Source organism: Pogona vitticeps, chromosome 8 (assembly GCF_051106095.1).
Source record: "Pogona vitticeps strain Pit_001003342236 chromosome 8, PviZW2.1, whole genome shotgun sequence".
Classification (NCBI taxonomy): Eukaryota; Metazoa; Chordata; class Lepidosauria; order Squamata; family Agamidae; genus Pogona; species Pogona vitticeps.
In genome coordinates this window covers 2,588,543-2,603,938 of record NC_135790.1, presented here as the reverse complement: position 1 = coordinate 2,603,938, position 15,396 = coordinate 2,588,543, and the positions used below count along the sequence as shown (strand labels likewise).

General features: G+C 52.5%; 1 protein-coding gene across 1 annotated transcript in view; it reads left to right on the top strand.

Annotated features, from left to right (window-relative positions):
- The window catches only part of SEMA4C (semaphorin 4C), a 56,572-nt gene extending 41,989 nt beyond the window's left edge, over window positions 1-14,583 (top strand). The window contains exons 3-15 of the mRNA XM_072979140.2: window positions 762-910; window positions 1,768-1,830; window positions 3,342-3,440; window positions 3,571-3,667; window positions 4,581-4,697; window positions 5,954-6,105; window positions 6,391-6,566; window positions 7,313-7,457; window positions 7,987-8,209; window positions 9,213-9,328; window positions 10,255-10,412; window positions 11,424-11,494; window positions 12,302-14,583. Of these exons, the coding sequence (XP_072835241.2) occupies window positions 762-910; window positions 1,768-1,830; window positions 3,342-3,440; window positions 3,571-3,667; window positions 4,581-4,697; window positions 5,954-6,105; window positions 6,391-6,566; window positions 7,313-7,457; window positions 7,987-8,209; window positions 9,213-9,328; window positions 10,255-10,412; window positions 11,424-11,494; window positions 12,302-13,143 (2,408 nt within the window). The 3' untranslated portion in view covers window positions 13,144-14,583. The remainder of the gene's footprint in view (window positions 1-761; window positions 911-1,767; window positions 1,831-3,341; window positions 3,441-3,570; window positions 3,668-4,580; window positions 4,698-5,953; window positions 6,106-6,390; window positions 6,567-7,312; window positions 7,458-7,986; window positions 8,210-9,212; window positions 9,329-10,254; window positions 10,413-11,423; window positions 11,495-12,301) is intronic.
- The last annotated feature ends 813 nt before the right edge of the window (window positions 14,584-15,396 follow it).

The following is a 15,396-nucleotide window of genomic DNA, read 5'->3' as shown; positions in this document are numbered from 1 at the left end:
TTTTTTTAAAAGAAAACCCTTCAAAGGCCCTGTTGTAGTAAAAGATGCTCCTACACCTCGCTTTAGCGGAGTAGCCTCAATCCTGGCAACCTTCCAGAGCGTCGTTTTCTGTGGTTTAAAACTCCTGCCTCAATAGTGCCGTCTGAGAATTTTCTGGGGACTGGATCATGCCCACCCTTGCTGTAGATCCATGGTTCCCAACCTGGGGTCCCCAGAAGAGGTTCTTGGACTGCCACTCCCGGAAGCCTTCCCCACCAGTTGTGCTGGCCAGGATTTTTGGGAGTTGTAGTCCAAGACCCTCTGGTCTAGGGCAGTGGTCTCCAACCTTGGGCCTCCAGATGTTCTTGGACTTCAGCTCCCAGAAATCCTAGCCAGCAGAGGTGGTGGTGGTGATGGCTTCTGGGAGTTGTAGTCTAAGAACATCTGGAGGTCCAAGGTTGAGGACCCCTGGTGTAGGGAATGAAATGGGACTGGGAAGGAAGATGCTTGGCCTTCCAGAGTGTGACCATCATGCAAGCGGGTGATTAGTGATGGCGTTGGAGGAGAGCCATCCAGAGTCCAGCAATAGCTGATGATGCTTGTGGAAAAAAGCTTCTCTCCACCAGCAGGCATCTTTGGGGAAGATCGTTGTACCCCAAGGACGGGCTACACCGGTGTGGCCTCCCCATATCACTGAGGTCCACCGCGTCCTTTGACAGAGTAGGCCCTGATACCTCTTCTCTCTTCCATCCTCTTCACTTTGATTTGCCCTTCCTTTGCAGAGCTCCAAGAGGTGAGCAAGCGTTTCTCCAGGCCGGGAGTGTCCAATTATACGACGCTGACGTTGGCCGACCCCAAGGGCTTACTCTACGTGGGGGCCCGAGAGGCCATTTTTGCGCTCAGCACTGGCAGCCTGGACCCGGAAGAGCAGGTGAGAGTTGGCCGACGGGTGTGTGGAGACCAAATGCACGTGAGCTTGTTCACAAGCGACTTTTTTTCCTTCTGCTCGTTGGAACCGGCAAGGAACGACACGCTGGAAGGGTAACCAGAGATTAGATGGCTGGACTCAGGGGTCCTTAGGTGGATCGAGCAGGGTCACGATAGTCTTCTGAGGAGAAAAGGGGAAGAGGGAGCGTTGCAATTAGTTGTCCAGATTGATGAGCTGAATTTTCTCCTCGGGATGATTCGCATTCCTGTTATTCTCCCATTGATCTTCATGGCAGAGGTTCTTACATCCTTTACACTCAGCACAAGCTTCGATGGAATACGCCTATATATCGAAGAGGGGATTGCCCCATTGCTGAATACCTATTGACTTTCTTACCAACCATCATCTCTGCATTTTAGTGCCATGGATAAATATTTGCCCTATTGTCTCTCTCTTTCATTCTATGTGAGGAAGATGAAAGCTCACATTAAAATATAACAGTCTTTAAGATGCCACCACATTTTCATCCTTTTAATTTGTTCTTTTATTTTTTTCAACCATTGTTTTTACCTATAATGTTTGCACAGACTAACACAGCCACCTCTTCAACATCTAGATGTTGACTGTTAGCTAAGTTATGTCTTTTTTACTTCAGCTTTTTTAACCTTGGGCTCCTTCAGGGGGAGAGTTTGATTTTTAAACCTTCTCAAACATCTGTGTCCTGTCCCATGACGGGGCGGTGGGCTTAGTATTTTTAATTGCACCCTAAACCACACCGAGCTTTTACCACAGGGTGGAGCAGATGTGGAAGTATGATGATCTGGTGATGATTGAGAATAAGAATTTTTCTTTTTTTTCAGATTGTCTGGGAAGCTCCAGCCGAGAAAAAAGCAGAGTGCATCCAGAAAGGGAAAAATAACCAGGTGAGACTGGAGGGAGACCCTTATGGGTTTCATGCTTCATCATAGTCATAATCTCCCTCTAATTTTGTTGACCCAGGTGATCGGGAGATGAAGGCCAGGTTGGGATCATGTGGATAGATAACAAGTTTGATTTTTTTTAAAAAAAAAAAATTGTAGATTGAGCAAAGAACAGGAGCTAACATTGTTGGGGGCTCATAATATACCTTTCCACTTCTTATCCCATCCCCCAAGTGAGAGCCATTCTGTATGGCATAGAGAGAAGCTGACATCCTGCATTAGTGCTCCTATCCCAGTGGGTGGAAATCTAATGATTTTCCAGCCAGGTTATAGCAATTTTAATTAGAGACAGCCTATAGGGAAACCAGCTGTTGGGGGGGGGACCCCGTTGTGTCTGTTGCTTTCCTCGGGAGGTTGTTTTGTACAGATGCCCCTAAGAAAACTGGTGATGTGACTGCAAAAAAGCAACCCCACCTCTGTGGGGAACGAGGTTTTATCCTAAGGTGGTCCCCCAGGAATAGTGCTTCCTCCTTTCATCTTCGTACTGTTACTGAGGAGCAGCCCTTCAGACCAAATGTTTCTCTTGCTTTGTGCGAGGCGCTGCTGGGAGGAACTTCCCCCCAGTAACACCCAGTTCTGGGAGAGTGCTCAGAGCTGGCCGCATGACACGGAGGGGGAGCAGAAGGAGGGCGAGGGTTAGGGTTGGAGGAAAGAAAAGCCCTTCCCTCAATCACTTCACGTCCCAGGTGAGACTTGAATGGGGGGCTTCCTGCTCTGTAGCCCCGTCTTCTAACCCCTCGGCTTTGCTGCCTCTGTAAGGTGAGGCATTTCCTCTAACCGCTCCTCTGGGCCACTGGGCAGGGTGGAAGAGAGGCAAAGAGAGAGCCCAGTCACCTGGGTCAACAGGATTAGAGGGCAATGAGGTCTAGAACCAAGCCCAGCCCACGAGGACCCCTGCCCGGCTCGCGTCCTTGAGACATCTCCTGAACAAGCCGGCCAATGGCGGTGTTTGACTTCCCCTTGACTCGGTTTGCCCTCCATCCTCATTCCTGCAAACGTCTCCGCCGGGCCTCAGAGCTGGCACCGAAGCAACAGACTTCAGTGGGTGCTGGTGCTCCCGCGGCCATGTGGTTCCACGTCTCTCTTGCCATCTTCCATGGGCACACTTAAGGAATTGGGGTTTTATTGGCTGTACGCCCTTGGGGTCCATGATCACATATTTTGCTTCTATGTTTTGCATATCAGGTCATTTGCTTTTGTCGTTGGTTAGAGGTCTGGTGGGAGACAATTGTCTCTGTGGGGCCCTCAGGCTTAACCGCAGAATCTCTTCCTCTGGCTTCTGAGGTGTGGCTACCTGAAGCCGATCTTTGCAATCCTGAGGGCCAGAAGCTTGATTCCAAAGTCAAAATTCTCAGCACGCTGAACCCATATAATCGGAGAGCGATCTGAACCCAGCAGAGAAGCAGGGAGTCTTTTTGGAGGTTCGCTAATGACTCGCTTCCCTCTCTCTGCAGACCGACTGCTTCAACTACATCCGTTTCCTGCAAGCGTACAATAGCTCTCACATGTACGCCTGTGGCACGTACGCCTTCCAGCCCAAGTGTGCCTACATTGTGAGTATGGCCGGGAGGTCTCCCTCCGCGTGGAACACGCTCGAGCGCTTCTACTTTTGCAGAGCGATGGCCGGCGCCTGAAATATTCCCCTCCTCCTCACCTTCTCTTTTTCTGTGCTGCTTCTCTCAGGATCTCTCCACCTTCTCGCTGGACAAGCTGTCCTTTGAAGATGGGAGAGGGAAGTGCCCGTACGACCCGGCCAAGGGGCACACAGGCCTCATTGTGGGTAAGTGGCCTCCAGAGGTCCCATGGCAGTGGAAAATGCCAACTCTGGGAAGAGAGCTGCGAGTTCTCCTTCTCAGAAGTTCTCCTGCACAAGCCTCTCCAGAGTGAACTGTGCAGGAGCGCTTCTTGGCGACCGGGGAGAAACAACCAACCGTTGAAAACTTGCTGGTTGCTAGCAGGTGAATTTTTACTGGAGGTAACCCAGCAAGTGGCCTCCAGCAAATGCTCTCATCCTATGGATAGTTCGGTGGTCTAAGCATCTGGCTTCAGAACCAGAAGTTGGGAGTTCAATTCCTTGATAGGGGCTGGACTTGTTGATCCAGAGGGTCCCTCCCAGCTCAGCAGTTCTGAGATGATGAGGATGATGATTTAGTTATCTGGCTGTGGAGCCAAAGGTTTTTTTAGGAACCGATTTTCGCTAGACAGCAATTTTGACAGCTGGTCCACGTGTCGCAAAACGGTTTCTCTATGGCCGATTTTCGCAAGACGATGACTATTTTCCCCATTGGAACGCATTCAATGGATTTAATTGCATTCCAATGAGGAACCACATTTCGCAAGATGATGTTTTAGCAAAACAGCGATTTTCGCGGAATGAATTAACATCGTCTTGCGAGGCACCACTGTAATAATAATAACAACAACGATGGTGATGATGTCTGGATCATTGACACTGCAATTCCAGGTGATGCCAAAGATGATGGTGTTGGTGTTGGTGATAATGATGATGATTAGCAGCAGATAATAATAATCTGGAGCAGAACAAGCTTATTTATCAGTGATGTTTATATACCACCTTTCCAAGGATGTCGCCAGAACATCTCTTGCAACTCAAAGAAACACCAGAGTATCCGTGTGTCCATGTGAAGCCATGGGAGTTGCATTCAAACCCTTCTCTCTTATGTCTGTTTCAGAGGAGGAGCTGTATTCTGCAACCCTGTACAACTTCTTGGGCACAGAACCGGTGATCCTGCGGAACCTGGGACCACAGTATTCTGTCAAGACAGAGCACCTGTCCACGTGGCTCAATGGTGAGATGGGGCCGGATGGCTGGGGAGGCAGGGCTCCGGGACACATGGATGCACGGTGGTGTCTTTTTCTCTCCTGGGTTGCAGGAAGAGGTTTGTGACAGTGCAGGCACAACCCATGCACATCGTATAAAAGAATATACCTTTTGCTCCACGTTCATGTTCTTGGAGTAATAACGCATGGCCGCATGGTTCTGTAATCTCGGTATGCCATCCGGATCAGAATGTCTCACCTCACGTTGATTCGTCAGTAGCTAATTCTACCTCACTGGCCTAATCTGTTTGTCCGTCTTCCTTTCTGTTATCTGCTTCTGCTGGTACTCAATTCTTGAGTAGAGGTTTTCCCCATCTGCCTCGACCCGATCCTTTAAATGAAGGCAGTGGGGGGGGGGGGCTGAGCCCCCATGGACCTTCTGCTTACGAAGTGCGTGTTTTACCCCCAAGTCATGGTTTTCCCACACGGTCCACAAGCAGGCTCGAAAAGAAGGGAGGGAGAATATGTTGGGTCTGGAACCATCAGAACTGGGCTACACGTTACACATGGTTTTATCTTTGCCCATCGTGTGAGTCTGTTTCCTCTTGAGCAAAGGCAGTCCTGGGGCGCAGCAGGATGGCCTTTCTAGCTCCCCGAGCATCTCACGGTCAGAAAACTGGCCTCTGGACTTGCCAGAGTGGCCGGCCTCTCCTCTCAAGCCTTCCGGGGCCATTTCCCTCCCTCCCTTCTTAAGTCTGGGAAAGCTAGAGGACACTGTCTTTTCATGCTGTCCTGCGCCATTCTTTATCTTGCACCAGCTGCGTTTCCCTAGGAAATGGGAGCGGGACAAGAGAGATAAAGGGAGATGCAGGACGAGGGGCTCCCTTTCCCGCACGGGGACTCTGACACTGAGCCAGGCTCTCAGGAGGCTTCATCTCCAAGCAGGGATTCGGGAACCAAGTTGGAGGCTGGTTTTTCTCCCGATCCAGTTTTTGCCCCGTTGGCTGTGGAGGAGGTTCTGGAGAAAAAGGGCCCTCGTGCCAAGGAACGACAGTTGCGAGAGCAAAGGGGTCCATGCACAGCTCTTCATGAAGACGGCTGTGGGACTGGAGAGATACACACACACACACTGTCCACACTGGGTGGCTCAATTCTTGCCTCTTTTGGAAGGGGGGGGCTTAGGGTTAGGCGATTCTGGAGACACAGAAGGGAACATCTCAGGCTCTCCTGGGATGCCAGCGCTCAGCAGCTGATCCCCCCCTTCCTGGCCCGTTTCTCTCTGCAGAACCCCACTTTGTGGGCTCGGCCTTCGTCCGGGAGAGCCAGGACAGCGACAAAGGGGACGACGACAAGGTCTACTTCTTCTTCAGCGAGCAGGCGGTGGAGTACGACTGCGACAGCGACCAGGTGGTGGCCCGCGTGGCCAGAGTCTGCAAGGTGGGCGTGAGTCCTGGGCCAGTTCCTGGTTGAAGGGGAGGCCACGGGGGGGGGAACAAGGTCCCCTGTTGTGACTCGGAGAGCACCCCACCAGAGACGAGGCTGGCCGGCCGTGAGATCTGGCCGAAGACGTGCCTCAGGCCCTCCTGTATTGACCCTCCATATCCCAGAAGCCTCTGAGCATCCCTGTTTGCCCTAAAAACCAAACCCCATCCCTCTTGCCAGGCTAATTTCTAAATCTAATTAAAAATAAAAATAAATAAATAAACTCTTCCTCCTGTGCAGGGGGACGTGGGCGGTGCCCGCACGTTGCAGAAGAGGTGGACGACGTTTCTGAAGGCGAGGCTGCTGTGCTCCGTTCCAGAGCAGCAGCTCCACTTTAACCGGATCCAAGGCACCTACACGCTGAACGGAGACCACTGGCGGGAGACCAGCTTCTTCGGGGTCTTTCAGGCACGCTGGTAAGCGAGGAGAGAATGGTCCTCCTGCTCTTGACAGCCTTGCGGTGCAGGGTGGGAAGGCCATCTGGAGGCGTAACTCAGCTGGTCAGGGAAAGAGCACAGGATTCGGGTGCTTAGAAAGAGTCTTGCCTTTCTCTTTTTTTAAAAAAAGCAGGCCTCTAGTCCTTAAAGTACATTTGCCAGCAAATGGGCAGCCCTTGCTTAAATTAGGCACCAGGAGAGGGGGTTGGACAACATTTCTAGGGGCGGCTAAGCAGACTCCGTATTCCAAATATCTCTTTTCCTCCTGCATTTGTCTACGGGGCGATGAACGTCACCAGTGCCAAACTCTGAAAAACAAGAACAGAAAGTGCAGAGAGAATTGATGTAATGTTAGAAGAAGGTGTGCATAAATTTCTCAGGTGAAGGATCATCTTTTCTAGACTTAGAAGTTCTCTCCTGATGGTCCTCCCCTTTCTTTCTGTGCCAAGAAAGGAAGCAGGAAAACATTTCCTTCCTCCCAGCAGTTCTTTGGGGATATATATTTAAAGGGCTGCAAAATCCCACTTCTTCCGGGCGTGGTTTAAAGCTGGTGGAGGGCTGGAGAAGGAGGGCTGGTAGGTTCTGGGCGAGAAGGGCGGCCGCTGTGTGAACCGAAATCCTCTCTGATGATGGCTTAACCGGCTCTGGTGAATAAACTTCCCCTGGTTTTCATTTATCTTAACCCTGTTTTTCTTGCTTCCTCCCTTTCTTTTCTTCCCCCGCAGGGGAGACGTCGATGTATCTGCCGTTTGCCAGTACCAGATTCTGGATGTGCAGAAAGTCTTTGACGGCCCGTACAAGGAATACAGTGAAATCGCCCAGAAGTGGGTGCGGTACTCGGATAAGGAGCCCGTCCCCCGTCCTGGAGCTGTAAGTCCCTTCCCCCCCCCTTGAGAGGCAGGGCGAGACCCCTTCTGGCCTATGAAGGATTCGTTAGTCCCTTCTCTCCTGGGGAGGCGCTCAGTCTTTGTTTGGGGGGGCTCTGTGGGCCTGAGCCTTGCCAAGGTGAAAGCAAGAGCTGAGCATTCATGAACGCTCGTCAGCTTCAAGCCAGGGGTGGGAAGGATGGGGCTCGCGGACCGCACGTCACCTGCAGGGGTGCTTCTGGGGCAGCCTTTGGAGCCTTTCCCACTACTGGGGGAGAAAAATTCTGCCAAGAATGGGGAGCGGCATCTCCAGGGACAGACGTGGCTTTTTAAAATGGGTGTTAAGTTCCTCAGCACCTCAAAAAGGCGCTGTTCTGTTTCCCGCACCTGGAAAGAACTTTTCGAGTTCCAGAAATGAAAATGGGTTGATGCAGGGGGGGGGCAGGCGGTGGTGGGAGAGGGCGCAGGTGCCCTTTCCGAGTCCTCTGTCAGCCACCCAAGCTCCGATTTGATTCCTGCGCCCTCCCTTCCAGTGTATCACCAACTGGCACCGCCACAACAGCTTTACCAGCTCTCTGGAGCTGCCGGACAACACCCTCAACTTCGCCAAGAAGCACCCACTGATGGACAAGGTGGTGTCGCCCCAAGGGAATCGGCCCCTCTTGGTCAAGAAGGACGCCAACTTCACCCAGCTCGTGGTGGAGCGGGTTCATGGCCTGGATGGCAAGCCCTACCAAGTGCTGTACATCGGGACAGGTAAGGGGTACACCTGTTGGGTCAGCAGCAGATTCAGCTTCCAGGTGAATCCCTGGCATCTTTGATCAAAGATTCTCAAGTGGCCAAGACAGGCTGTGCAACTTTGCTGGAGACCCGGGATTTATTTATTTATTTATGGAAGAGTTTTGTTTGTTTGTTTTCTCTGTGAAAATACATCTGTGTTATCCTGTCTTGGCAAACCGCCCCCCCCCCAATGGTGGTTAGCTTGTGGCTCCCATAATTTACAGTCATAGCCTTGCTTGCAAAGGGTGATGGGGTCCATGCTTCAGTGCATTGGAAAGGGTCCCCATCTAGAAGAGGCTGGGAGAACCAAAGGTGGAAACTGAGAAATTCGTCCAGCGACGGTTGCTTAGTCTGCGTGAAAGCTCACATTTCTGTGCTGGACGAAGGCTGATTCTGCAGCTTCTTTAAATTTATGACACTTTTACGCCACCTTTCCGTAAATCTCAGAGCGGTTTGCGCAAGCCAGAATTAAATGAGTGGTAAATCGCACGACAACCCCATGTGAGACAAACCAGCCAAGCGTCTGAACTTGCGCATAACTCTGCCCTTTCTGTGTTAAAAGTTTGCCTTGACTCCTTTGGGCTTGACTGGTTCAAGGAATTATGCCACGGTCTTGCCCAGAATCACCCCTTCCTGCTTACGAGATGGCAGCAGGTTTTATCCACACACCCTGAAGCGATCGCCGTGGCCGAGGAGGGCGGGCTCAGTGTATGGCCCCCTCACATGTGCAAGTCTTGGGGTTCATGGAGGGTGCAGCATCAGCGCCTCAAATGGCACATATACACCATTCCCTTGGTGGTGTAGGTGCCGCTCTGAGGCTGGGACGGTTTGCTAAAGCAGCAGCCGGGAGATATGGAAGGTTTGACAAGACAGGGGGATAACTAGGGAGCCCCTTCTGGCTTCTGGAGAATCCATGCACCCCTTCCTGTGATGTTTCCTTGTCGTGACCACCGCCTGCCTTGTTTGGCATCTTCTGTAGAGAACGGCTGGCTATACAAAGCGGTGGTCCTGCCCTCCGGCGTCCATCTCATCGAGGAGCTGCAGGTCTTTCAGGAAGCCGAGCCCATCAAGAGCCTTGTCTTATCCCTGCAGAAGGTAAGGAAGGGCCCCGTGTCTGGGGACGGGGTTGACATTTCAGAAGGTGGCCCAGAAGCTGCCACAAAGCCTTCCTTCCATAGATCCCTGCTGGAGGCCGAAATGTCACACACACCCCTTTTGTAATACCCAGGCTGGGGAAAATTCCATTTTCAAACTAGAACTGTCAGCGTAATGTGGACGGCAATTTTAACCCTGAGAAGAAACGTCTTAAGCTCTGGATAGCATTGATAAAGGGCAGTGCTGACATTTATATCTATGGGTTTGGGTATGTGTGTGTATGTGTGTTTTAAACTGTTGAGAATAATTGTGCCACTTGCTAGTGTTGGTTAGCTATACTTTCATGAGTCAGACAAAGAATTTGGGGAAGATTTTTTGGGGGGTTGTGGGTTGAGGAATGGATGAAGTGGGAATGGTCTGGAGACAGGAGAAGTCGCTGATCAGAAGATGGGTTTGTGCCACACTGCAGAGTGAGACTGGAGTCTGGAGGCCACTGAGCTGTTTTCATTCCTAGACTTTTCATGAGAATCGGCTTGTAAAAAAATCCTTAGTTCCCCCCCCCCATAACAATGAGGGCTAGAAGCTTGGCTGGTTTAACAGATAAATGGGAATCTGGGCCCACAGAGTCCAGTTTTTTTCACCTGAAGGGGTAACCTAAGAGGGGAGCAAAGTTGTGTGGTTCAGTGGAGTGAGAGCCAGTATGTGGCATAATGGATAGTATGTTGGATTAGGGTCCGGGTTCGAGTCCTTGCTTGGCCACGGAAACCCACAGGAGAGGAGAAGTCATGCTTGGAGCATCTCACATTCCCTGAAAATCCTATTAGGGACGCTGTAGGTTCAATGTACTTTGATGGCTCGTCACTACGGCCAAGCCGTGCGGTGCCCGATGCCACTCTGCTATGGCTCTTCTTTCTCGCTTTCTCTAGAGGGTCATCTTTGTGGGCTCCAACTCCCACGTGGTCAGGCTCCCCGTCGCCGACTGTGGCAAGTATCACACCTGCTCGGACTGCGTTCTCGCCAAGGACCCTTACTGCGCTTGGACGTGGAACGGAAGCCGATGCGTCCGCATTGACACCTACGACGGGTAAGCAAGGCGTTGGCCCAGAACCCGGGAAGGGCCGAGAGGGTGAAGAAGTCTCAAGGGCTGGATGGAAAGTGAAGGATGGGCACGAGGGCATCCGCTCACCCAAACCCTGTTCAGCTGCTCTGCCTTTTCCGTCTCCTCGCAAGCTTTGCTTTCCTGTAAATCAGGGGTGGGCCACTGTGGCCCTCCCGACATTTCTGGCCTGGAACTTTCATATGAAATGCTGGATACCCCAGGGGTTGAGGTCTCTGTCTGCAAAGGTTGGGAGTTCGATTCCCCCTCTGTGGCCTCCTTGGCTGGACTGGATGATCTCATAGGGTCCCTTCCAGCCCGGCCGTTCTAAGACTATTTATCCGATGGACCGACCTTGGCCCTGCCCTCTATTGAGGCTGCAGCCAAACATCACCTGGAGGGTCACAGTAATCCACCTCATGGACTTTTTTTGGGGGGGGGGACTTTGGCACTGTTGGACACTGATGGAGAAGCCGTTAGAGAAACAGATTAAAAGTTGCGTTTTGCCTCTCAGCTCAGGGAAGGCTAATCACAAGAGGCGGTGCCCTGGGCCGCCGTCTCTATAAGGGTTAGGACGTGCTTGGCTTCCATCCTTAAACCCAAGTGCCCAAAGCATATTAAAACAACCTCTTTCTCGCCGGAGCCTTGTCTCCTTCACCTTCCTTGGTCATGGAAGCCAACGGGCCCTCCTGCCTGGAGGGGAGCAGCCGTGTAGCCTGAAGCTCTCTGTGTGCGATCTAACAGGGGTTTGCAGTTAGGGGGAAAAAAACTGCTTTTAAGAAGCTGTGCTCTGCAATAAACCATGAGGGCTGGAAACATGATTTTGCTTTTAAAGTTGCCGTTGCCAGGTACTTATGCAGGGAACCTAGGAGTGTGTAGAAGGCATGTACCATGCCTCTTTTGATGTTGTGGCTTTCCTTGGCCACAATGCGCTTTTCCCTAGCCATCTTCCCTCCTTACGGCGAACGTCTTGTGACAAACCCCTCTTGACTCTTTTAGAACCTCGATGCTGTTCCAGGAGCTTCACGTCGAACCGACCATGTGCAACCCCTTGCGTGCTACTAAGCCAGGTGAGTCCTCCTCTTGTGTTCTCCCGGTCTCTCTCACTTCTGAACTGAACTCTCCCTGTGGTTTGTGATTTTTTTTGCTTTTCTGGGAAGACCACCCCCAGTTTGAGATGCTGAATCGGCAAGTTCATAAAACTCGCGCGTGAAGTGGGTCCCAAAAGGTCATTTTGCCCATCCTCTGTCAGTCCAGGAAACCCGTAACCAACTTTTAGGAAATGCCCCCCCCAAAAAAACTCATTTGATCTTGCTCAGCCCCCAGAGGGCTGAAAGGAGGAGAGCCTTCTCTGACTTCCATTCTTCCTCCATAATGTAAGAGCCAGAGCGAGGCAGCTCCGTTAGGCAGCCAGATCTGGGGTCCTGTGAGAAGACAATACATCATTCTTCTTTCAGTCAACCTGTGGCCGGAGGGGGTGGAGAAAACGCCCCCCTCGCATCTTCTCACTTTGACACCCTCGGTGGGCAATTCCTGAGAAAGGACTACCTTCCAGTCTCTCTTCCCCCCCCCCCCCCGCCCCAATGTGGGAGTCTGGGCTACCTTTGGTTTGGATTTCTGTCATTCTTTGATCAAGGGAAATCCATCTGTTTGAAATCCTGGAAAGCTGTTGCCATGGTTACTCCATGCGGACAACACACGAGAGCCGAATCAGTGTACAGCAGCTTCCTTACATCCCTGTGATTTCAAAGCTCGCTTGTGTTTTCGTTTATTTTTGAAATCAAGACAATTTGGGGCTGACCAAAGAGCTTTGATTACTGACAGATCTCGGGCTCTATCTCGTATTTGCTCTTCTCTTCTCTCCTCCTCCTTCGTAGGAAATAAGGTGACTGCCAAGAACATCACGGCCATGGCGGGCACCAACCTGGTGCTGGTCTGCCGCCTCACCTCCAACCTTGCCCAAACCCTCTGGACCTTCAACGGGCAGGACTTGCCCGAAGGAGAGCCTTCGGTCCACTACGACGGCCGCCTGCAGGCCCTGATCCTCCTGGACATCGCCCCGAGGCACAGCGGGAAGTACCGGTGCGTCCAGCTGGAGGAGCGGAACGAACTCGGGTCCGAGAACTACGTGGTCGCGGTGGTCGCCAGCCCGCCCACGAGGCCGGAGGCGCGGGCTCCGCTGGAGAATTGGGGCCTGGTGTGGATGGTGGTGATCGTGCTGGTGGCCGTGTGCTTGGTGCTGCTGCTGGTGGTCTTCTCCTTGAGGCGCCGGCTGAAGGAGGAGCTCGAGAAGGGCTCGAAGGCCATCGAGAGCACCCTGGTCTACCCCATCGAGCTCCCCAAGGCGGCCAAGAGCCCCACCTTCATCCCCAGCACCACCTCGGACTCGGACGAGAAACTCTGGGACCCGGCCAGCTATTACTACTCCGATGGCTCCCTGAAGATCGTCCCGGGCCACGCGGTGTGCCAGAACGGGGGCACCGCGCCCTCCCCCACCGCCAACGGCATCCCGGGCCAGCCCCTCCAGTCCCCGCCGCTCCCCTCGCCCAACCGCATCAACCTGGGCAACCTCCGCGGATCCTCCTCCAACGGCTACATCCGCCTCAACCTGGGCGCCGAGGAGCGGCCCGACTACGGCGACCTGGCCGAGGAGCTGCGCCGGAAGCTGAAGCAGAGGCAGGCGTTGCCCGACTCGAACCCGGAGGAGTCGTCCGTATGAGCCCGCACCCCAGACTCGCCCCCGTTTATCACTCAACTACCTCATCCGTACAGCCAGGGTCGCTCTCCTTGGCTGGGACTCCGTCTTTTTAAAACAAAAAACAGACACACACATTTAAGGACGTTCTTTGGGCGCCTCGTTTTTGCTAACAAATACCCCACATTCCCCGTTTTTATACACTGCCAAGGCGCCCCGCCCTCATGACGCCGACGCCGCTTGATGTTTTCAGCTGTGCTTCCTTGTGAGATGCGCCCAGGACTTTGGGAGAGACGCCTTCGCTGGTCCTCCTGCCTTGAAGGGTGGCGAGTCTGAACTCCCCGGAGACTCGGCCCTGGAGGGACGGGCTATTTCTTTCTCCAAACAGCCCGACGGTCTGCAGTGGGGCCAAAAAGGCAAGGCGGGGGTGGGGGGCTGCTTTGGGCTCCCCTCGTCTTCTCTTCCCTCCTGTCCTGCTCCCAGACAAGATGATTCTCTGCCAGCGGGTCAGGTGGGTCGCCAGCCTGCTTTTCTCCCCCCCCCAAAAAAAAAGATGCTGGAGGTGACAGTGATGATGGCTTGGTTCCTCCCTCCAGCTCCAAAAGGCAGGTTGCCAAAGGGGGGGCCTGCATGGATCCCCGTGGGGCCATTTAAGGGCATGCCTCTCCCATAGAGAGCGGAGCGGATGGTGGGTTGGGTGGGAAAGGCAGGCAGAGGGGGACCGTCAGGAGCAGGGAGGGAAGGAAACGTCCCAAACACTTTGTGGGAGTCAAGGAGCCGACATGGGCGCTGAAGAGAGCCTCGGGCTGGAAAGGGACCAGGGCCATCCATCGTTGTAAAGGGCTGGCCGGAAAGGAGATGCTTCCAGGGGAAAGAGGCTGAAAAGGCCCTCTCCCGTCCTTTCGGCTCCTGTGCATTTCAGCAGAGCTTGGGCAGGACGGTTTTCTGGTCCGTTGGTCAGTTGGGGTCTGTGTGTCCTCTTGGGGCCACCTCAGACCCACGACCTGAGGTCGTCTCTTCCTGGGGGGGGGCTGCTTCCAAAGAATGTGTGTGCGTTAGAGAGAGAGAAAGAGAGAGAGAGAGATGCTTCCCCATGATGAAATAAATCATTGACTGCTGTGACTAAGCTTCCCCTTTTTTGGTGGGGGAGCCTGTGGTGTAGATAATCCCCATTGTTTCTGGCTGTTGCCCCCCGCCTGGTAGCCCTGCATGCCTCACACCACTGCCCTCAGGACTAACGCCGCTCGGCTTCCCCCCCCCCCGTTTTTTTTTAAACCTTTAAAAAACAGAACAGAACAAAACTCTTGTGTAAATAATAATCCAACGGGCTTCTCACCCAAGGGCCTTTCAGCCGCTCTTGCTCCAATCACGTGTAATTTATTTGTTACTGAAATATATTTATTTGATGTAAATGCCTGAATATTTTTATATTAATAATAAAAGGAAGAGAAAATGTTAACAGAAGCGCTTGTCTTTGTTCGTGCTTCTTGGGTCTTGTTCAGTGGGTAATTAATTGGGTGACAGATTTTGTTTTCCTCGCGTGGAGATGAGGAGGAACGTTCGTTGTTTTAAGTGGAAACTTCCAGAATCCCGGAGCTGTCATGAGTATGGACTGTATCCTGTGGCATTCTGGGGGTTTATAGGCGAACCCATTGGTTCCCAACCTTGGCTAATCCAGGTGTTCTTGGGCTGCGATTCCCAGAAGGCTTTGCCACCAGGTGTGTCTGTCCAGGGTGTTTCTGGGAGTTGCAGTCCAAGAAACATCTGGGCACCCAAGGCTGGGAACCACTGACCTAAAATGCTGGGGTTCTTTTGCCAGGTCTGAGGCAGGGAGCGTCCTTCTCACACTTCCACCCCAGCCTCTTTGCTAGTGAAGTTCTGTCCTATCTTGCGATTCATGACGTTTATTTACCGTATTTTTTGCACCATAAGACACACTTTTTCCCCACAAAACAGGGGGGTGGAAAGTCTCTGTGTCTTATGGAGCGAAGAAAACAGATTATATTTTCCTGTTTTCTTCTCCTAAAAAATTGGTGCGTCTTATGGAGCGAAAAATACGGTACATGCTTTTGCCCTTTGGAGAACATCCACTGGCAGCCCTTTTGGGTTTTTGTCTTGGCTGGAGCACAAATGGAAATGTTGTTTGGGGACTGCGGCCTCTGTACTAGTGTGGGGCATTGGGAACTCTCGTGTAAAGCCCCTCCCCGATGTTTTCCATCTCGGGGGGGGGGTCAAGAACACAGGATTTGCTGTACTTCCTACCATATGAAGGTGGTT